General features: G+C 40.8%; 1 protein-coding gene across 1 annotated transcript; it reads left to right on the top strand.

The window, feature by feature from the left end:
- Window positions 1–982: 982 nt before the first annotated feature.
- SMU1 (SMU1 DNA replication regulator and spliceosomal factor) lies at window positions 983–19,520 on the top strand. The gene is made up of 12 exons (XM_063455963.1): window positions 983–1,105; window positions 5,484–5,694; window positions 7,101–7,253; window positions 8,178–8,288; window positions 9,064–9,192; window positions 9,350–9,469; window positions 10,488–10,604; window positions 10,783–10,910; window positions 11,144–11,270; window positions 17,185–17,352; window positions 17,852–18,004; window positions 18,601–19,520. Exons 1-12 carry the CDS (start codon window positions 1,080–1,082, stop codon window positions 18,697–18,699), a joined length of 1,542 nt encoding a protein of 513 aa, XP_063312033.1. The 5' UTR covers window positions 983–1,079; the 3' UTR covers window positions 18,700–19,520.
- Window positions 19,521–21,225: the final 1,705 nt, after the last annotated feature.

The raw sequence follows: 21,225 nt of genomic DNA, 5'->3' as shown, positions 1-21,225 counted from the left end.
AAATACGATTCCGAACGAGTTCTTCGGTTTATTAAAGGGACACTATAGTCACCCAGACCACTTCAGCTCAATTAAGTGGTCTGTCCCCCAGGTTTTAACCATTCACACGTAAACATAACAGTTTCAGAGAAACTGCTATGTTTACATGTGGGTTAATCCAGCCTCTAGTCTAGTGGCTGTCTTCCGGACAGGTACTAGAGGCGCATCTGCAGCGCCGGAGGCGAATTTCGCCTCCATTGCGCAGAGCGTCCATAGGAAAGCATTGAGAAATGCTTTCCTATGGACACTTTGAATGCGCGCGCGGCGCTTGCCGCGCATGCGCATTTGGCTCCAGTGAAGTCGGACGGGGGAGCTGACGTCGGATGGGGAAGGGAGGTCACCAGCGCCGAGGGAGCCCGGCGCTGGATTAAGGTAAGCTGCTGAAGGGGTTTTATCCCTTTCAGCGCCACGGGAGGGGGACCCTGAGGGTGGGGGCACCCTCAGGGTACTATAGTGTCAGGAAAACCGCTTTGTTTTCCTGATACCAAAGTGATCCTTTAATACAACATAATATTTATGCAGTAACAGTAGCGAGTGTGTCCCGTACACACATAGGAAATTTTACAATTGCAAGTTTGTCCTGTAAGCACATACCAGAGATAGTGAGTTACAGTTTCAGCATAAAGTTTGAAACTGTTCAGAAAGCATGGATTAACCCTTCAACAATTATGTATGCTGCTGTTCTGAAGACAAAGCATTTTACAAATAAGAGGTCTTCATTTATTATGATTAAACATTGTGTCTGTGAAAGCTAATTATTTTTAGTGACCCATTTTCCATCATTGGGGTCAACATTAGATGAACTGGACTAGTGCTCATCCAACCAGAAAAATGGCCGCCTTGCAACCTTTTTCGGCGACAGTTTCGTGACGTCTCGCATTTTCCCACCAGGGGGCGGGACCTCAAGTGGATTGTGGAAGTGACGACATCCGCTGCGCCGTTTGTGTCCTGAGAGCGAGAAAGAGACGGCGCAGCGGATGTGACGACGGTTTTGCTGCTCCCGGATTTAGTTGGTGTGCTGATATCGGCCGAAGGGAAAGATGTCGATAGAAATCGAGTCCTCAGAGTGAGTTTATTGCAATGCGTGTGACTCGGGAATTGAGGGGAACATGGAGGCATTTATTTTATAAGGGAATTCACACCAGTCTCCAGAAGATGGAGGTCCTAGAGCAAGGCTGGAGACACAGCCAGGGGCTGCCATGCTCTGCCTACAGCTGGTATAAATGCCATTACCTGGCTCAGGCATGGGGACCAGGGCAAGCTGGTATAAATGCCATTACCTGGCTCAGACAAGGGGACCAGGGCAAGCTGGTATAAATGCCATTACCTGGCTCAGGCATGGGGACCAGGGCAAGCTGGTATAAATGCCATTACCTGGCTCAGACAAGGGGACCAGGGCAAGCTGATATAAATGCCATTACCTGGCTCATGCAAGGGAACCAGGGCAAGCTGCTATAAATGCCATTACCTGACTCAGGCAAGGGGACCAGGGCAAGCTGATATAAATGCCATTACCTGGCTCAGGCAAGGGGACCAGGGCAAGCTGATATAAATGCCATTACCTGGCTCAGGCAGGGGACCAGGGCAAGCTGCTATAAATGCCATTACCTGGCTCAGCCAAGGGAACCAGGGCAAGCTGATTTAAATGCCATTACCTGGCTCAGGCAGGGGACCAAGGCAAGCTGGTATAAATGCCATTACCTGGCTCAGGCAGGGGACCAAGGCAAGCTGGTATAAATGCCATTACCTGGCTCAGACAAGGGGACCAGGGCAAGCTGGTATAAATGCCATTACCTGGCTCAGGCAGGGGACCAGGGCAAGCTGGTATAAATGCCATTACCTGGCTCAGGCAAGGGGACCAGGGCAAGCTGCTATAAATGCCATTACCTGGCTCAGCCAAGGGAACCAGGGCAAGCTGCTATAAATGCCATTACCTGGCTCAGGCAAGGGGACAAGGGAAAGCTGGTATAAATGCCATTACCTGGCTCAGCCAAGGGAACCAGGGCAAGCTGGTATAAATGCCATTACCTGGCTCAGCCAAGGGAACCAGGGCATGCTGGTATAAATGCCATTACCTGGCTCAGGCAGGGGACCAGGGCAAGCTGGTATAAATGCCATTACCTGGCTCAGCCAAGGGAACCAGGGCATGCTGGTATAAATGCCATTACCTGGCTCAGCCAAGGGAACCAGGGCAAGCTGGTAGAAATGCCATTACCTAGATCAGGCAAGGGATCAGGGCAAGCTGGTATAAATGCCATTACCTAGATCAGGCAAGGGGGCCAGGGCAAGCTGGTATAAATGCCATTACCTGGCTCAGGCAGGGGAACCAGGGCAAGCTGGTATAAATGCCATTACCTGGCTCAGGCAGGGGAACCAGGGCAAGCTGGTATAAATGCCATTACCTTGCTCAGGCATGGGGACTAGGGCAAGGTGGTATAAATGCCATTACCTGGCTCAGGCAAGGGAACCAGGGCAAGGTGGTATAAATGCCATTACCTGGCTCAGGCAAGGGGACCAGGGCAAGCTGCTATAAATGCCATTACCTGGCTCAGGCAAGGGGACCAGGGCAAGCTGCTATAAATGGCATTACCTGACTCAGGCAACGGGACCAGGGCAAGCTGATATAAATGCCATTACCTGGCTCAGGCAAAGGGAACCAGGGCAAGCTGATATAAATGCCATTACCTGGCTCAGCCAAGGGGACCAGGGCAAGCTGCTATAAATGCCATTACCTGGCTCAGGCAAGGTGAACCGGGGCAAACTGATATAAATGCCATTACCTGGCTCAGGCAAAGAAACCAGGGCAAGCTGATATAAATGTCATTACCTGGCTCAGCCAAGGGGACCAGGGCAAGCTGGTCTAAATGCCATTACCTTGCTCAGGCATGGGAACCAGGGCAAGCTGATGTAAATGCCATTACCTGGCTCAGGCAAGGGAACCAGGGCAAGCTGGTATAAATGCCATTACCTGGCTCAGGCACGGTAACCAGGGCAAGCTGGTAGAAATGCAATTTCAAATGAACCAGGGCAAGCTGGTATGAATGCCATTGGCTACCTCTGGCAAATTGGCCAGGGCAAGCTGTTATAAATGCCATTACCTGCTTCTGGCACGGGCACCAGGGCAAACTGGTACAAAATCATTACCTGACTGTGGAAAGGGGAACCAGGTCAAGCTGTTATAAATGAAATTTTTTGGCTCTGGGAAAGGGACCAGGGAAAGCTAATCATCAGTGGAGTGTCCCTGCTATTTCCATTGTGATTACCTCATGCTTAAAATCTGTTTAAAACTTTGCATCAACTTTCTGATAATGATGCTCTTATTTAATGGGGTATCCTGATCGAATCATAACCGATATCATTTTTCCAGAGCCAGCACCAATACAAATTATCGGTTGCCGTCTGGGCCGATAGCCAGTGCCGATATTCTGTACATTTAAAAAGCAACACAATTTCTACACAAATTTGGATTTTACTGAACAAGTGGACAGCAATTACATCACCCGCAGGGAGTCACTAAGATCTCAGCATGTACAGTGCTAACAACAATCACAGTCCTATCATTTTGTCACAGTACATTACAGTAGATTATTCACTGTCTCGCCTTCCGCTGAGCTCCACATGTAGGGGCTCACGTGAGGGGTGATTTGAGCTCACGATGTGGAGTCTAATTGGCTGGCAGCCAAGTTATCAATAATATCGGTAAATGATAATGCTGATACAGATTATCAGAAATATGCTGAATATTAGCGTTAATCTACTGAACAGATTATCAGTCTATCCCTACTATGCACCATAACCACTACATACGGATGTTGTGGTACTAGATGGCTATGGACACAGCCGTTAGTTCTCAATGATGTTTGCTTGTTATTCCGTCAGCTTCTTATATAAAGACTGAAATTAGTTTCCTTTTTACCCATCTTCTTATACAAATTGGCTACTTGTTCATCCAGCTTTGTTTTTTTGTTTTTTTTATAAAAGTGATTATTTACTGAACTTTCAAAAAGATTAGCTAGATCAATTAGTTCCTTCTTTGGGTAGCAGTGATAGGCTGAGTAAACCAGTTGAAGGGTGGGTAGTTTATCTTTTTATTTATATTTAAGGTTATTCCCCCTCCTTTTGGCCAGGGAGGGTGGACATTAGTAGGTTCCTTGGTGGTCCAGTGGCAGTGCATACTGTGTCCTGTGAAAAGGAGGCCCAGAAGTCTAATCTTCCCCCTCCTGCAGCTTCATGTACTTGCTCTCAAGCCGCGTGAGTGTTTCCATGGGTTGCCATAACAACGCTCTGTGCCGCCCATAATGCACGCCGAAGTATTGCCATGGCAACTTGCGGCAATGCTTTCGTGGCTTGTGAGAGGAGGACATGAAACTGCATGAGGGGAAGGTTAGACTTCTGGGCCTCCTTTTCATAGGACAAGGTATTGGGAAACTGCAACAGCATATATAGCGATAAATGCTGCCTTGACCCAGGGCTGGCCCTTGACATTGTTAAAACTGAGGTGAACTATGGAGATCTTCGTTCTGATAAAACTGCTTGAAAATGATAGCACTATAATTACTACTTTGGCATGGTAGTGGTTGCAATGTGTAAAAAAACACACGCTCAGGGGTGGGGGCCAGCGGGGCAATAGGTCCCCCGTTCAGTTTACTAGCCCCCACTCACGCGGCTTGGGGGGACACACTTTTTTTTTAACAGTGAGCAGCGGCATAGTGAGTAGGTGCAGAATTTACTAACACTAAGTAATCTTTACTTAGTATTTGTACATTTGGATGAAAGACCAATTTAGGATTTTCAGCCTTTTGGTAGATAGCTCCCTAATACTGTGGGAATTAGGGAGTTATCTACTAAGCGGCTGCAAAAGGGCAGCCGCAGCACGAATAGGATCGGCGTTTCATTCATTAGAATGAAATTCGATACGAACAAAGTCCCGAATCGCGTCCTAACACGAATGGAGAAACTGTTCTCATTCTGTTAGGACGCAATTCGGTAGTTTCGCCGGCGTTCTGTCTAAATGACAGGACGTTCGGGAATACTGACAGGAAGCATTGCAAGATCACGGATCAAAGGTGAGAATTGTGGGGAAATTGCTTTGACCACCGGAAACGAAGCACACTGTGCTCCTCCGCTGGTCAAGCGTAGGAAACCTCCATAAGACAAAGTAGTCCCTACTTTGTCTTATGTTTTAAAGAAAACTAGAGCAGTCTGGAAGAAATGAAGAACAGATCCTGACAGAGGGAGACGAGAGGAATCGATAAAAGAAATGTAAGTTAGACAGTGCCACTTTAATACTGAATAGGCATTTGTCACAGAGTACTAGACAAATACAAATTGCACCTTCACTGAATGGAAAAGTTTATATCCACAATATAGGTTAATATTATTCCTAACTATTTTCAGGGATCCTCTATGATGGGTAATAACGAATGTATATTTTATTTCTGCAGCGTCATACGTCTTATCATGCAATACCTGAAAGAAAATAGTTTGCATCGTACATTGGCAACACTGCAAGAGGAAACGACTGTGTCTTTGAACACTGTGGACAGTATAGAGAGCTTTGTGGCTGACATTAACTGTGGACATTGGGATACAGTCCTGCAGGCTATTCAGTCTTTGAAACTTCCAGATAAGACACTCATTGACCTCTACGAACAGGTAAAGTAGACAGATGTATTGTTTGTGCACCTATAACAGAACAAAAAAAAAATAGTTTAATTTTAAACCACCTCCCACCCCTATTGCTGCTGCTGTTTACAACAAGGAATAAACACAAGATAACTCTTTATTGTTGGACTTCTTGTGGCAGACAAAGCATCACCACATGTCTCTCTTCAAACTCCAGCCATTCAGGTTCAAGCTGGGTTTTACTCGCCCAGTGTCAAAGATTAAAATCTGTAGAAAATATGTTGACGTGCTGTGAATTGCATTCAAACCCTTACACATAGACACAGTTAAATACACAAAATAATTCCCAGCGTTCGTTGTGAGCATTATCCCAATCCAGTTGATAAACTTTTGAATTGATCTAACAGGCTTCAGTATAGTTCCATGTATAATTTACTCAGACTAAATTGTGATTGCACTAAAGTAGATTCTAATCTGCAAAATGGATCACTTTTCTACTCAACCTCAGTCGACAGCCTTCCCATAGCTTCACCTAAACTCCTTAAAATGGAGTTCAAAAAGCATATTACTTTTAAATTTATATAATTAACCATTGCAAAAAAAAAAACAGCGTTTACTAATATTTGCACAAATATTTCATAAGCCCTAAAATGTATAATTAAATAGTTAATCTCTATGAAAGCTCCAAATACCTAAAGCACCCTCGCTTGTTGAAGTGCTTTATGTGTAAGTGTGTCCTCAGACAAGATATTTGCAGCTTTTTGTGCTGTTAAATATACACCCAATGAAAAAATGCATAATAGTGTGCATATTTTTATTAAAGCGATGTATACTAAAAAGTGATTTTCTATTTTTTGGGAGAGACTGTGGAGTGTCCCTTTAATGCAGATCCTACCCTCTTACTTCATTTTTAATGTTAAGCGTTGTCCAATCAAATTCTTCTCATAGTGAAGCACGGAGGAAAAAATCTCTAGTCCAAAAGCTTCTCAGAGTGAATAGGTGGTTTAATTGGGATTGAGGCAATAATATATAAAATCTTTAGGGCATGTTAGTTAAATTGACATTTATAAATATTAAAGGGTTACTCCAACCAAAAGGTGTCAAACCAGTCTGTACAGTATGTGCTAACTCCTACTAGTCTGAGCCAGAATCACACTGAGAATATTAAGTGTTGCAGTCTAGCAGAGGCAGGGAACATCTTTCACAATCATGTAAAGTAAGCCTTTTTGGTGTGTTTTATGTGATCTATTTTAACAGCCTGACTTGTTAATTCATAAAGATGTACTGAAGATTAAATGTTATGCAGCCTGTCAACATTTTGAAGATCTATATATATATATATATATTCACATATAAACACATTTGATTTTTGTAAGTTCTTGAAATAAGACGTCTGTAAGAATCTTTACACATTTGTTTCCTTTCCTATTCTACAGGTGGTTTTAGAATTGATTGAACTTCGTGAGTTGGGAGCTGCCAGATCCCTTCTGAGACAGACAGATCCAATGATCATGTTGAAACAAACACAACCTGAAAGATATATTCACTTGGAAAATCTCCTAGCTAGATCCTATTTTGACCCCCGTGAGGTATGTTTGATGGTGTAAATATTTGAAGTTTCAGTGAAGCACATGCTTAACTTTTGGGCATAGAGCAAACCTTAACAAGGGTTGGCATGTGAAATTACTCCTTGTGTCTTCTCTACTGCTAGCATAAAGTGAGCCTTCAAACAAAGGTGCAAAATACACACAGGGCTCAAAGTTTTCACTAGCCATTTGTGAGTCCCAATTTAACGGTTAGAACAATAACCCTGGTGAATATGCCATGGATTATCCAGGCTTGCTGTGACAAGTAACATGTAAGGCCTTGCTTGTTGCTTAGGAATTTTAATCACTGATATACATAATAGAAAAAGAATAATATATTGTATAAATCTTTCTACACATGCAGGGCTATAAAATGCCGAATGCTCAGTGCAGGCAGCCTTGCATTAGTTATGCACATCTTGAGCTGGGCTCTATTCATCCAGGCTACTATAAGTAATCTGATAGCACTTTCAGTATGACGTCTATCCATTGACAGAGCAGTTCCGCTCGTCCTATGTGGCAGGGGGTACTGCTCTTGGGGATTAACTAATTTATAAACCACTTCAGGAAATAGAGGGTTATGGGACCAGAATAACATGCTCCTGGTAGGAGTGTCTTTTCAGGGTTGATACTGCTATAGGACTGTCTCTTCTGGAGAGAAAGGATTCTACCTGTAGTTGCACTCAGGAAAAAAAGAACTTTAAAGATCTTCTTTATTTGTTGTGGTTTTTTTTTTGTTTTGTTTTTTTTAATTTGCATTACTTTTTTTTTTTTTTTTTAATGCAATGGTTTATCTCTGAGTTTATATGAAGGCTCATATATGTACTCTGGTATTGCTTTTTAAATGCATGGGTTAAGACCTCAGAGGGACTTAGAAATGTTAGTTGAATCTCTTGTTGAGTTGGATTGATTCTCTTTTCCATATAGGCATATCCTGATGGCAGCAGCAAAGAAAAAAGAAGAGCAGCAATAGCCCAGGCTTTGGCTGGTGAAGTGAGCGTGGTACCGCCATCCCGTCTTATGGCACTGCTTGGACAGGTAATGTTATTTGGTGCTGCACTGGTATCTGGTTACTATAGGAAATTCTATCTAGTCTGTTATTAGTGATTACTCTATAAAGGACAATGAATAGCAATATGGCAACTCAAAAACAGTTTATTGTAGGAACAACCAGCATGTATAGATCACAGCATATATAAGGCTTGTGTTTCATTTTTTTCACATTAAAATTCGCTAGATTGGTTACGTTGCCTTTGAGACCCCATGGTAGCCCAAGAATGAAAATTACCCCTATGATGGCATACCATTTGCCATAGTAGACAACCCAAGGTATTGCAAATGGGGTATGTCCAGTCTTTTTTAGTAGCCACTTAGTCACAAACACTGTCCAAAATTGGCGTTTTTTGCATTTTTCACACACACACACACACACACACACACACACACACACACACACACACACACACACAAATACTAACGCTAACTTTGGCCAGTGTTTGTGACCAAATGGCTACTAAAAAGATTGGACATACTCCATTTGCAATACCTTGGGTTGTCTACTATTGCAAATGGTATGCCATTATGGGTGTAAATTTAATTCCTGGGCTACTATACAGTCTCAAAGGCAACGTAACCAATCTGGTGAATTTCAATTTCAAATGTAACGTGCTATATTTGACCCTGTAACTTCCCAAAACACCATAAAACCTGTACATAGGGGGTACTTTGTACCTTTCTGTATATCAAAGTAAATGTTCTGTTCCATTGTAACTATATTGATTTAATATTTTGGCCGTTATCTCTTTGTTTAAAGGCTTTAAAGTGGCAGCAGCATCAGGGACTTCTTCCACCCGGTATGACCATTGATTTGTTTCGAGGTAAAGCAGCCGTGAAGGATGTGGAAGAAGAGAAGTTCCCCACTCAGCTGAGCCGGCATATTAAGGTAAGGAACCGTGATGTTGAATGATAACTTGCATGCTCTGTTCTTACATCTTTTAGCATTAAAGAACCATGAAAATAAATACTGCATGTTTTTAAATTATTTAAAGCAATGTTTGTTGTTGTATGTTTAAATGCTCATGATTGATTGTTTTCTTTAGTTTGGGCAGAAGTCGCACGTAGAATGTGCTCGCTTTTCACCAGATGGTCAGTATTTGGTGACTGGGTCGGTTGATGGATTTATTGAAGTATGGAACTTCACCACAGGAAAAATCAGAAAGGTGTGTACAAAACAAAAGTCACACACATTTTCATAACGAAAAAAAACCAAAAATTGTCCAAACACTTGCGTGCAAGGCTATTTGGCCATACAGATATTAATTTGATACATTGTGGTTTGGTTTCAAAATGTCTGTTCTGCCCCAGTTATGTACTGTATTTGTTAAATTCACCATCATTAAACCTGTTCAGCATTTCAGTGCCTAATTAAAGGACAACACTCATTCAATTTTAGCTTCTCGTTTTTGTATTTAAAAAAAAAAAAAAAATTAATACGATTTTTTTATTTTTGTTTTATTAAAATTTGATCTGGCTGAGCAGTGGTGTTATCTGACGAATGGCTGCTGTGTTTGCTCTGTGTGAACCTGCAGCAAGCATGTTATGTTGAGCAGTAGAATCTGATCGAACATGATTACTAAGCCAGATAAAGTGACATGTTTTATTAAATGTAATAACCTTTAAAATCAAAAAATGAGAAGTGAAAATTGGTGAAACTCGTCCTTTGAATTGAGTGCTGTGGTGATGAAATGTAGCAAGTACAATCCAGCTCTGACGGTGATCTAAAACTGCAATGCAGTATTATTGACAGTCACATTTTGGTTTTGTGTAATCTTTTAATCCGATGTTGATACTCTATAGATGGACATGATCTGCTTTTGCACCACCTATCACTGCTGATAGTCACCATATGTCATTTTTAAAGGGCACTCTCAGATCCATAACCTCTACAACCTGCTGTAGTAGTTGTGGTAGCTGCATCCCCCGTGTGCCTTGGGTTCTGATATAAGTTGTTTAATACAAATGATATGTACAAATCAGGCCCATACTCTGCATTTTACTATTGTGGAAGTTACTGGCAATATAAGTTAGAGAACATTTAAATTAATGCTGCAAATGTAACTTTTTTTTCTTCGATTATAACCACTTTTGTCATGGTGCAAACACTTTAAATATCAAAATAACTCTTTGAAATTAATTTATGGCTTCTATTCTTTTTTTTTTTTTTTTTTTTTTTAACAGGATCTCAAGTACCAGGCACAAGATAACTTCATGATGATGGATGATGCTGTGCTATGTATGTGCTTCAGCAGAGATACAGAAATGTTAGCTACAGGTGCACAGGATGGCAAAATCAAGGTACTTACTGATTTGGTTCATGATGGTTTTATCCGCTTGTCATAGAGCAGTAGGCTGGGCAGTAATTGGATTTAAAGTTTATATTTCATCTGGCTTTGATCATAGCATTAAAACAATATACTGCTTAGCAAACCAAGATGTCTTAAACTTTTGTAACTTTCTGTATGCTTTCCTTCAGGTGTGGAAGATTCAGAGCGGCCAATGTTTAAGGCGATTTGAGCGTGCTCACAGTAAGGGTGTCACGTGTCTTAGCTTTTCTAAAGACAGCAGTCAGATCCTAAGTGCTTCTTTTGATCAAACAATAAGGTAAGATATTGTGACAAAGTAGAAGTAAAAGGTTAAATATTATACATGTTAAAGCATTTCCACCTAAATTGTATACGTTTCTTTACCTTTTTGGTAAGATGGCTTCATATTCATAGTGTAAGAAACCATATCTGCTGTATGTCATTTTGACCTAAAATATTATTAAAATATCTGCCAGCAAATCTGGTCTTTCGTGTCTGATTTATTATACTCAATTACATTTTTTTTCTTAGAATCCATGGTTTGAAGTCCGGAAAAACACTGAAGGAATTTAGAGGTCATTCTTCATTTGTGAATGAAGCCACATTCTCACAGGATGGTCACTACATCCTTAGTGCGTCATCGGATGGTACAGTCAAGGTAATTAATCCCATCAGTGTGGAAGTGCAGTTATTGTAGGCTATTGAAAATATAGAGTTTTCATTAAGATTACTTTTCTCAATTTAATTCCCACTGATAGTACTAGGTGGCCACTTTAAAACTTACTCAAAAAGAAAGAAAGAACTTGTATCTTGGGCAGTCTGGTTTGTATACATGAAGAATAACAGTCTACAAAATGATGGTTTACTTTAAGCCAGATTTTTAAGAGAGGAAGCACCATATTCTTTCTCAGATACATTGGCCTTGATTTAAAATTTTGGTACAAACCTTTCAAATGATTTATCTATAGAAGTCGCCATTAAAGCCTATGGAGGTTTTTGTTGAAAAATCATTTGTAAGGCTTATCCAAAGTTATTAAATCACAAAGCCATTTTGTCTTTGTAATCTTTGTGTTATGTTACATGTTTTTAGTTACTCTTTCCCTCTTTGGCCCAAATACTTTAAACTATTTTATAAGCAATATTATTGTGATACGATTACTAATTCTTCATTACAATATATTTTTATTATTACCGTTTATTTTTTAACCTTTGGAGAGAACCTATAACTAGAAACTGTCTTTGGTCTACTACTTTCCATGTTTATATTTTAGTAACCCATGATTTATATGGTATACTATTGAAACATCTTCCATTTTGGCTATAGCAGCAATTTATTTTTAAACTTGTTTATGTAATTTGCTGCTTAGCTCCTTTAAGTATTTTGTTTATAAAGCACTACTATGTTTTGCAGCTTTGCAGTAAGAAAATGAAGCAAATAAACACGACAAAACAAACTAGGTCTAGAAATGCGCACACACAAAATAATTTTGATTCCTATAAGGCTACTTGAAATTACCTGTCATAGTAAACACATATGGGGATTAAAAAGAGAGCAAAAAAATGAAAACTGAATGTGGGAAACACTCCCATCCCATGGGTGTGGACCAAATTCGTTTCCAAATATATACCTCAAAATGTGAAAATCACATATAAAGGGTAGGGGGAGGGGAAAGGGATTAACCTTTATTAAAAAACAAATACAATTAAAGTTAAAAAATTGGCTACAAAAGGTGCCAATATACAATAGGACCTAGAAGGTGGGCAAATATGGTATCCTAGAGTTAATTCTGATGGGGAGTCAAAAATCTCCAAAGTATAGGTATCTCAGTAAAACAGAAAAACAAGGAGGGGCAGGGGAGAAAAAACAGGAAATATTCATATAGGTACTATAAACCCCTGTATTGGAGGTGTTAACACAGAAGGTGTGTATATAGCACTATATACATGCAGGTACATCAGCTTGTCATGGGGAGTAAAAAAGGGGGGCTGTGGTTACTGCCAAACAATAGGTGTATGAAAAGTGGGATGCACAGAGGTGGGGGAAATGCTCCAAACACTGGAGATACAGACTTGCTGCTACACAGCGCCGCTAGTATCCACACCTCTCCCACAAACCACACAGACGTCTTAAACTTGCCCTGGGCTAGCTGTCTAACTCACATCTGTGAGTGTCAGAACTAACTGCTACTTCAAGGCAGCCTCAAGATGTCCCTCACTCCCCAAACAGTACAACATGCAAAGTTATATCAAGGTCTCTCCCACCCTTTAGTAGATAAACCACACAAACAATATAAAAAGTATATCAAGTGTTCAGAGTATTAACCCACCCAGATAGGAGATATTAGTTAGGTATCAAACTCGGTCTTAGGAATCAGCATTGGCTCAAATCATTCCATATTTAGAGTAAAAGATATAGGGAAGAGCATCGGCTCGAAATGAATGCTCAACGCGCGTTTCGGCGTTTCAACACGCCTTTGTCAAGAGCTGAGATGTGAACGGACTAGTTGCCGGTTTTGAAGGGGAAGGTGTCCTCCCATTGGCGGAGAACCGCCAATCACTGTGTAGGGGGCGTTCCCAAAACGTCCCACGTTGGTTCCCTAACAAGTGCCCTCCCCTTGGCGAAAAACCCGCCAATCAGTGTGTATGGGGCGTTTCCAGGATATTCCACGTTATACTGGTACCCTCCTCCCATTAGGTAGCAGCCACTCCGAGAGAAAAAGGGGAGGGGCGAGGGAGGAGAGATAAAAAATCCGTTTGGGTCCGAAAGTGTAGAAGGATATGCCAGTGGATCCCAATATACTATTCAAACACACATTGATTAAATTCGTGTTTGATAACTATTAAAAACGATCCAGGAAATATAGTAGGTTCATATATAGGACCATAAGGTAAATACCGGTGTGCAGATGTTAATCCAAAATAAATCGGGTCATATATGTACGCAGGGGAAGATCAGAGATCTCCTAAACAGTGCTAAACGAGCCCATCCTCAGAGAATGTATTAGTTAACTCCTTAGTGGATTTAGTCTTCTGAGGTAAGGGTGAAAATAACTTGGTATAGTACATACTGCCATCGGTCTAGTGGTATATTAAGGTTATGTACCCTGGTAGGTATACAGTATATAATATGAGCGGTATTTAGTAGACTGGGAGAACCAAAGGTTGTTATAAATATTCAGAAAAATGCACGTGTATATCGTGCAAAAGGATTTTTTCTTACTTATTGTCAATGAGCCAGACCCATAAATAACGGATAAGTATTATTTCCGTATTTACTATTATTACCTTTGACCAGAGGTAGTAATAATCAACGGAGAGCCAATAGGGAAATAAGCTGGAACTTGAATATTATATTGCCATAAATGTGGGAAGAGAGAACCAAATAAAACCCGGTCAGACATAGTCCCACTAGTTATAGTGAGAGAGGAAAGGAAAAATCCCCCCCCCCCCCCCCCCCTACACACAAAAAAAACCAAATGTGATATATACAGAAGTTATGATAAGACACTAGAAATACATTAGATTGACGGGTCTTCTAATCAACGCGGTGTATCAGATAAGGACGTGGAAAGAAATGATAATAAATTATAATAAATGAGAATAAATGAGAATAAACATGAGCATGACCTCTCATTCGACATAGAATAGATTCAAAAACTGGATTGGACTAGGAATTAAATAGCCACTCCACTAGGCTATTAATGCGCAGGGTTAAATTGTGGCCTTAGTGTAGTCGGAGGAGGGGGGCTATCTTGTTTAAATAAATGGAGAAAATGAGAAACCCTCATTGAGCCCCTTGGGGTTTAGGGTCTTGAGTTTAAAAATCCACCTGCACTCCTTCTGGCGCAGGATTTTATCGAAATCCCCCCGTCTCTGTTCTCGTTTCACTAGTTCTAGCCCGCAGAAACGTATGTCTCTGGATGAACCCCCATGTTTGTCTTTGAGATGTCTGGAGATTGGTGTCTCCATGCGATTTTTTTTGTACATCTCGCATGTTCTTTCATGCGTTCCTTAAAGGGGCGAAAGGTCTTACCAACATACATTAATTTACAGCTGCAAATGAGGAGATAGACTACTCCCATGGAATTGCAATTAAAAAAATGTTTAATTTGGAAAGACTGTTTGCCTTCGCTGTCCAGGACCCTCTTGGAGTCTCTTAGAATAAGTCTACAGGCTACACACCTACCACATTTGTAAGTACCAACTGGAATCGAACCACTCAGCCAGGTGGTCTGAGGGTTCTGTTTGGCCACATAGTGACTGGGAACCAGAATGTCACGCAGGTTTTTCCCCCTACGAGCAGTAATTGTGGCCTGCGGCGTCAGTACTGATTTTAGATGGGTATCTTTGAGTAAAATGGGCCAGAATTTTTGGAGAGACCCTTTTACTGTGTTCCAGCCGGTATCGAATGTGCCAATCATTCGAATGACTTTATTCGGAGTGGTTTTAGAGGTGGATGGTTCTGATAGGAGGTCCTCCCTGTTAGTGAGAAGGGCCCTTTTATAGGCCTTTTTCAAGCATTTGTTTGGGTACCCCTTCTCTTTAAATTGTACTCTCAGGGCTTTAGCTTTAATTTGAAAGTCTTCTAAGTCCGAACAATTCCGTCGGAGTCTGAGATATTGTCCGGTCGGGATCCCTTGTTTAAGGGCTCTCGGGTGATGACTCTCCCATTTAAGAAGGGAGTTGGATGCTGATGGTTTCCTAAATAGAGTAGTCTTGAGGGAACCATCCTCACAAATTGAAATTGTTACAGCTAGCCCAGGGCAAGTTTAAGACGTCTGTGTGGTTTGTGGGAGAGGTGTGGATACTAGCGGCGCTGTGTAGCAGCAAGTCTGTATCTCCAGTGTTTGGAGCATTTCCCCCACCTCTGTGCATCCCACTTTTCATACACCTATTGTTTGGCAGTAACCACAGCCCCCCTTTTTTACTCCCCATGACAAGCTGATGTACCTGCATGTATATAGTGCTATATACACACCTTCTGTGTTAACACCTCCAATACAGGGGTTTATAGTACCTATATGAATATTTCCTGTTTTTTCTCCCCTGCCCCTCCTTGTTTTTCTGTTTTACTAAGATACCTATACTTTGGAGATTTTTGACTCCCCATCAGAATTAACTCTAGGATACCATATTTGCCCACCTTCTAGGTCCTATTGTATATTGGCACCTTTTGTAGCCAATTTTTTAACTTTAATTGTATTTGTTTTTTAATAAAGGTTAATCCCTTTCCCCTCCCCCTACCCTTTATATGTGATTTTCACATTTTGAGGTATATATTTGGAAACGAATTTGGTCCACACCCATGGGATGGGAGTGTTTCCCACATTCAGTTTTCATTTTTTTGCTCTCTTTTTGACATTATCTGGGGTTAAGCCCCTTATATACCTCTAGTAACCTATTTGGAGCGTGTAGGAGCTGGCCAGTCCAACTTCACTCACTCTCCCTTTTTTGATACATATGGGGATTAAATTACACCATAGGACAGTATTGTGTAAAGCCCACCACTAAGTCACTGTACCCCAATATCGGTGGGTCCTACTCTAATTGTAACATAAGAGTTAAACCTGCTAACTGCAATACTTAAAGGGACACTAGTCATCCAGACCACCTCAGCTCAATGAAGTGGTCTGGGTGCCAGGCCCCTCAGGTTTTAACCCTTCAGATGTAAACATAGCAGTTTCAGAGAAACGGCTTTGTTTACATTATGGGTTAATCCAACCTCTAGTGGCTGTCTTCCTGATAGCCACTTGAGGCGCATCTGCGACGCTGGATACGAAATTCGCATCCAACGTGCAGAACGTCCATAGGAAATCATTGAGAAATGCTTTCCTATAGACGGTTTGAATGCGCGCGCGGCACATGCCGCGCATTCCACTCCACTCGGTAGCTGACGTCGGCGGGGGAGGAGAGGTCACCAGCGCCGAGGGAGCTCGGCGCTGGATTAAGGTAAGCTGCTGAAGGGTTTTTATCCCCTTCAGCGCCACGGGAGGGGGACCCTGATGGTGGGGGCACCCTTAGGGCACTATAGTATCATGGAAAACCGCTTTGTTTTCCTGACACTATAGTGATCCTTTAAGTCTTAAACTGTTTTGCTGACTCTTCTCAAATCTGTGGTCACTTGCAATGGGATACCTGCAGTGAGGGACAGATTGCTCAACCCAAACGAAATCTTGTCTGGACTCCAAGTATACACAGTAGAAAAAGTGGTGTTGCTGTAAAGACCCAATTATAGACACACTACAGATTCATGTTGGAAAGCTTATTAAATAGAGGCCATAGATTTGTGATGTGATGAAGTTCTTCCATCTCAGAAGAAACTTCCTGGTGTTCCTGATTATTATTCTGGTTATATCGTCCCATTAAATCCTTAATGCTACAGCTCCACTGTAGTTTTCATGCCAAACAGATATCCTGTTTCAACTCTACTACACCTAAGTACAATAGTACAGGAGTATATAATAAAGCCATAATAGCCTATCCGATTTTCCTCTTTGAACCATATTCATCATATTAGCATGTTTTTCTTACTCTGATTTGCCTCTTCTGATTGTTCTTGCTTTTTCCTAAAGGTGTGGAACGTGAAGACTACAGAATGTTCGAACACTTTTAAATCCCTTGGAAGTACAGCTGGAACAGACATCACAGTCAACAGTGTAATTCTCCTGCCTAAAAACCCTGAACATTTTGTTGTGTGTAACCGATCGAACACCGTTGTTATCATGAATATGCAGGGGCAAGTAAGTATCCCACAAAGGTCATATAGCTGTTTGTTCCTATATTGTTTGAATAGGTGTTTAACCCCTTAAGGACACATGACATGTCATGATTCCCTTTTATTCCAGAAGTTTGGTCCTTAAGGGGTTAAAGGGGGCTCTTTAAGTACCATAACCACTGCATCATGCTACTGGGGTGCACAGGCACTACTGAAATTTGTACTTCCCGTTCTGTAATATTCCTAAAATGGAAGTTCTCATTCCAGCTTGGCAATATCTGTTTCGTCCAACTTTGGATTGACTTGATTGACTGAGGACTGTTAATTGACACTTTTCGGAATAATATCTGGTCAGCCAGACAAGTGTAAAACTACTCAAAAACAATTCTACTCCTGGCAACAAAACAACTACAGCAGACTCTAGTGGTTAAGATGTTTATCACGCCTCTTTAGTCTTGATTGTAGCATTAGCTGATTCAGGACTGTTCATAATATTTTGCTTGCTGTCTCTTTTCTCCTTGTAGATTGTTAGAAGCTTTAGCTCTGGTAAGAGAGAAGGTGGTGACTTTGTTTGCTGCACTCTGTCGCCCAGAGGAGAGTGGATCTATTGTGTTGGAGAGGACTTTGTGTTGTATTGTTTCAGCACAGTGACTGGCAAGCTGGAGAGAACTCTCACTGTGAGTATGCCAAGTATTATTCTGTTTTATAAATATTGTGAAGCTAAATGTCATATGTCTGTTTGTCTATCTCTTGTAGTTGTGTACTCTCCCTTCCAGCAACACCTTTTTACATAATTTAAAGGTATTCTCCAGTGGAGGATCCTGTAGTGCTCCCACCTCCCTCCCTCCCACCCTGTTAAAACCCCTTCCAACACTTGCCTGAATCGAGCGCCGACACCTGCCTGAATCCAGCGCCGAAGACCCTCTAGTGGCTGTCTGATAGACAGCCACTAGAGGAGGACTTAACACTGCAAGGTAAATATTGCAGTTTATTAAAACTGCAATAATTACACTTGCAGTGTTAAGGGTGATGGAAGTTGGCACCCAGACCACTTCAATAAGCTGAAGTGGCCTGGGTGCCTACAGTGTCCCTTTAACTAGCTTTTGCGAACCTTCAGAAATTAGCTATTGTAGTGGCGGCACTGGGCCTAACCATTTTTGTCCCACTGACTACACTAGTCTTGAAGCAGCCTTGTTCACACTAGAACAAACTGCACACTGCATCACTTTGTTCAAAGCAAATCTGACTGTTTTTATTAATTGTTGTTTTACAGGTTCATGAAAAAGATGTCATTGGGATTGCTCATCACCCTCATCAGAATTTAATTGGTACCTACAGTGAAGATGGACTTCTTAAATTATGGAAGCCATAATAACAAGAACTCCCCATTTTAGATGTTTTGTTTTTGTTTTGCCCTGTAATGGGACCAGGGCATTGTACATTATATTTAGTTTTGGTAACAATAGTAAATGAAAATACAAAACTTAATGTGACTATTTGATCTGCATTTTTACACCTATATCATTTCATTTAGTGTATTTTTTCAGCTTTAGGAAGGTCTTTGCTGTTTGTTAATTTTTATTTGGGGAGGGTGCAGGGGGGTTATTTTTCCTTAAAGTTGTACAAATGAACATTTTTATTGTCTATAAAAGGAGCCAGCCTGTATGTCCGAATCAGTCACATTAAATTGTGGCATAAATGTGACCAAGCAGTTAATTGTGCAGTTTTATTGATTTTTGGTTCTTTCTAGACAAAGATCAGTCAATATAAATCAAATCCTGCACATTCTCAAACCACACCTGCAATGTAAAAATAGTATTTTGGCTTGGTTTTCTTTTAAATTCAATTTTATTCGTCCATTGTAAGTAACATGGTTTTCAAGTGGTTAATTCTCGTGCTTAAAGAAATTCACTGGCCGTTTCCAAGGGCTATTAATTTGCTAGGTTTTCAGAATACAGATGTAGAAATACTTCATATTGCGTGCCTCGCTCAAAAAATGCTTACATACACCCACCATAAAGTGAGCTTATAGGAGAAATAAAAATCTGCCACATTACTGGCCCTTGGGTTAGACAATTCTGCTATTTTTGGTATGCCTTTATCAGATTTGTTCTTTTGAAAGCAAAAAAAAAATGACCTTTAAAGTGTTGTCATTATTCTGAACTTTATTAAACACGGTATACTAAATATTAACTTGACTTGTGGTGTTGGTTAGCCAACAGAAAGCCTTCAAACTGCTGATGCATTAAATCTTTCTTTCGTGTGTGTGTGTGTGTGTGTGTGTATATATATATATATATATATATATATATATATATATATATATATATATATATATATATATATATATATGTGTGTGTGTGTGTATATACACACATATACATACACCAGGTTCTCAGAAAAATGTTCACTGGGTTCTCCTTCTTCTCTACCGTAAATGTCATTACCATTCTTATCTGTTTAATGGCTCTGTTTTGTGAAGATTACTGGGGTCTCTGCAGCTAACACAGCTTTGTAATACAGCCAGAACGTATTTACTAGTTGTATGACCTTTCAGTATGTTCTTATTGATTCATGAATTTGTCTCTAAAATTTTAAGCAATTTATTTAAAGGATCACTATAGCGTCAGGAAAACAAACTTGTTTTCCTGACACTATACAACCCTCAGGGCCCTCTCTCCACTTACCTTTATCCAGCGCTCCCTCGGCATTGGTGACCTTTCCTCCCCCGCCGACATCAGCTCCCGAGTGGAGCGGAATCAAACTGCTATGTTTACATCTAAAGGGTTAAAACCTGGGGGACCTGGCACCCACACCACTTCAGTGTCCCTTTTAAGTTACATACAAATCATAAAATGTTTTACTATTTTTATTCCTAGTATAATTATTACTTACGGTATATTGAAAGAACAGAAATACAGGCCACAATAGATGTTGCTGCATCTTCCTTAAAACCTGTTGTATAAAGATAGCGTTGAATCCTGTAACCATTCTATTACTTTAAATTTTTTTTAATTTATTTTTTTTGCCTTGCAAAGGTTCTTTCAAATTCCTAGTTCTGCATGTGTTTTATGTGTGATTTGCCGATTCCCTGTTCATTAGCGTTGAAAGCTTAGAGCGTCAGCCTATGAGCTAAGCCTTACACCACCAGGTTAGCTCTGAGCAAAGAGCTTCTGGCTCTCATGTAAGAGGTGACTCTGCCCAGTGGGACCCCATCTAAGTGGTCTAACCGTTGCAGAATGGTTCTTGGAGTGTTAATTTATGCATTGGGAAAATTTAAGGAAGTTTGCCTGTCTATATATTAGCTCTGCTTGCTAAATGCTCAGATCGTTGGATCTTTTTGCATTGGTTATATTTGTCATCATGGAAATTTCAGTCACAACAGCAATATTGTAGTGGTCCTTTTTAGTTTGCTGTATTTCAGCATTCTGTTGCGTAACCTATCTGTTTTCTTATAATAATTACTTGCCTTGTTTCTGGGCAAACTTAGACGGCTCCTATTCAATGTTCATGTTCACTCATGGCAGCAGTTTGTATAGTCCAGTAACACATAAATACTATTCAGTAGCCAGTTTTTCTGAACTGCACAAACTTTTTTTTTTTCCTTCTCATGGTGATTTCATAGCCATTACAACACATAAAATCTCTCTGCTGCAAACGAGGAACTACCACACCTCATCAGGAGAATGGTGTCTAAGTTACTCCCAGTGAAACTAGCCAAGCAATTCACACAAGATGGGGCATACCGCATCGCCAAGTCCCCTAGGGCACCACCCACAGCTCCAAGAGACATAATATTGCGCTGTGGCACGAGACAAGACAAACAATCCTTACTAAAAGCTATGCATAAGCAGTCACCTCTGGACTTTGAGAACCACAAGATCTCACTGTTTCAGGA

Source organism: Pelobates fuscus, chromosome 5 (assembly GCF_036172605.1).
Source record: "Pelobates fuscus isolate aPelFus1 chromosome 5, aPelFus1.pri, whole genome shotgun sequence".
Taxonomy (NCBI): Eukaryota; Metazoa; Chordata; class Amphibia; order Anura; family Pelobatidae; genus Pelobates; species Pelobates fuscus.
The sequence above is the reverse complement of the archived record's forward strand: the minus strand, read 5'-3'. Positions and strand labels throughout refer to the sequence as shown.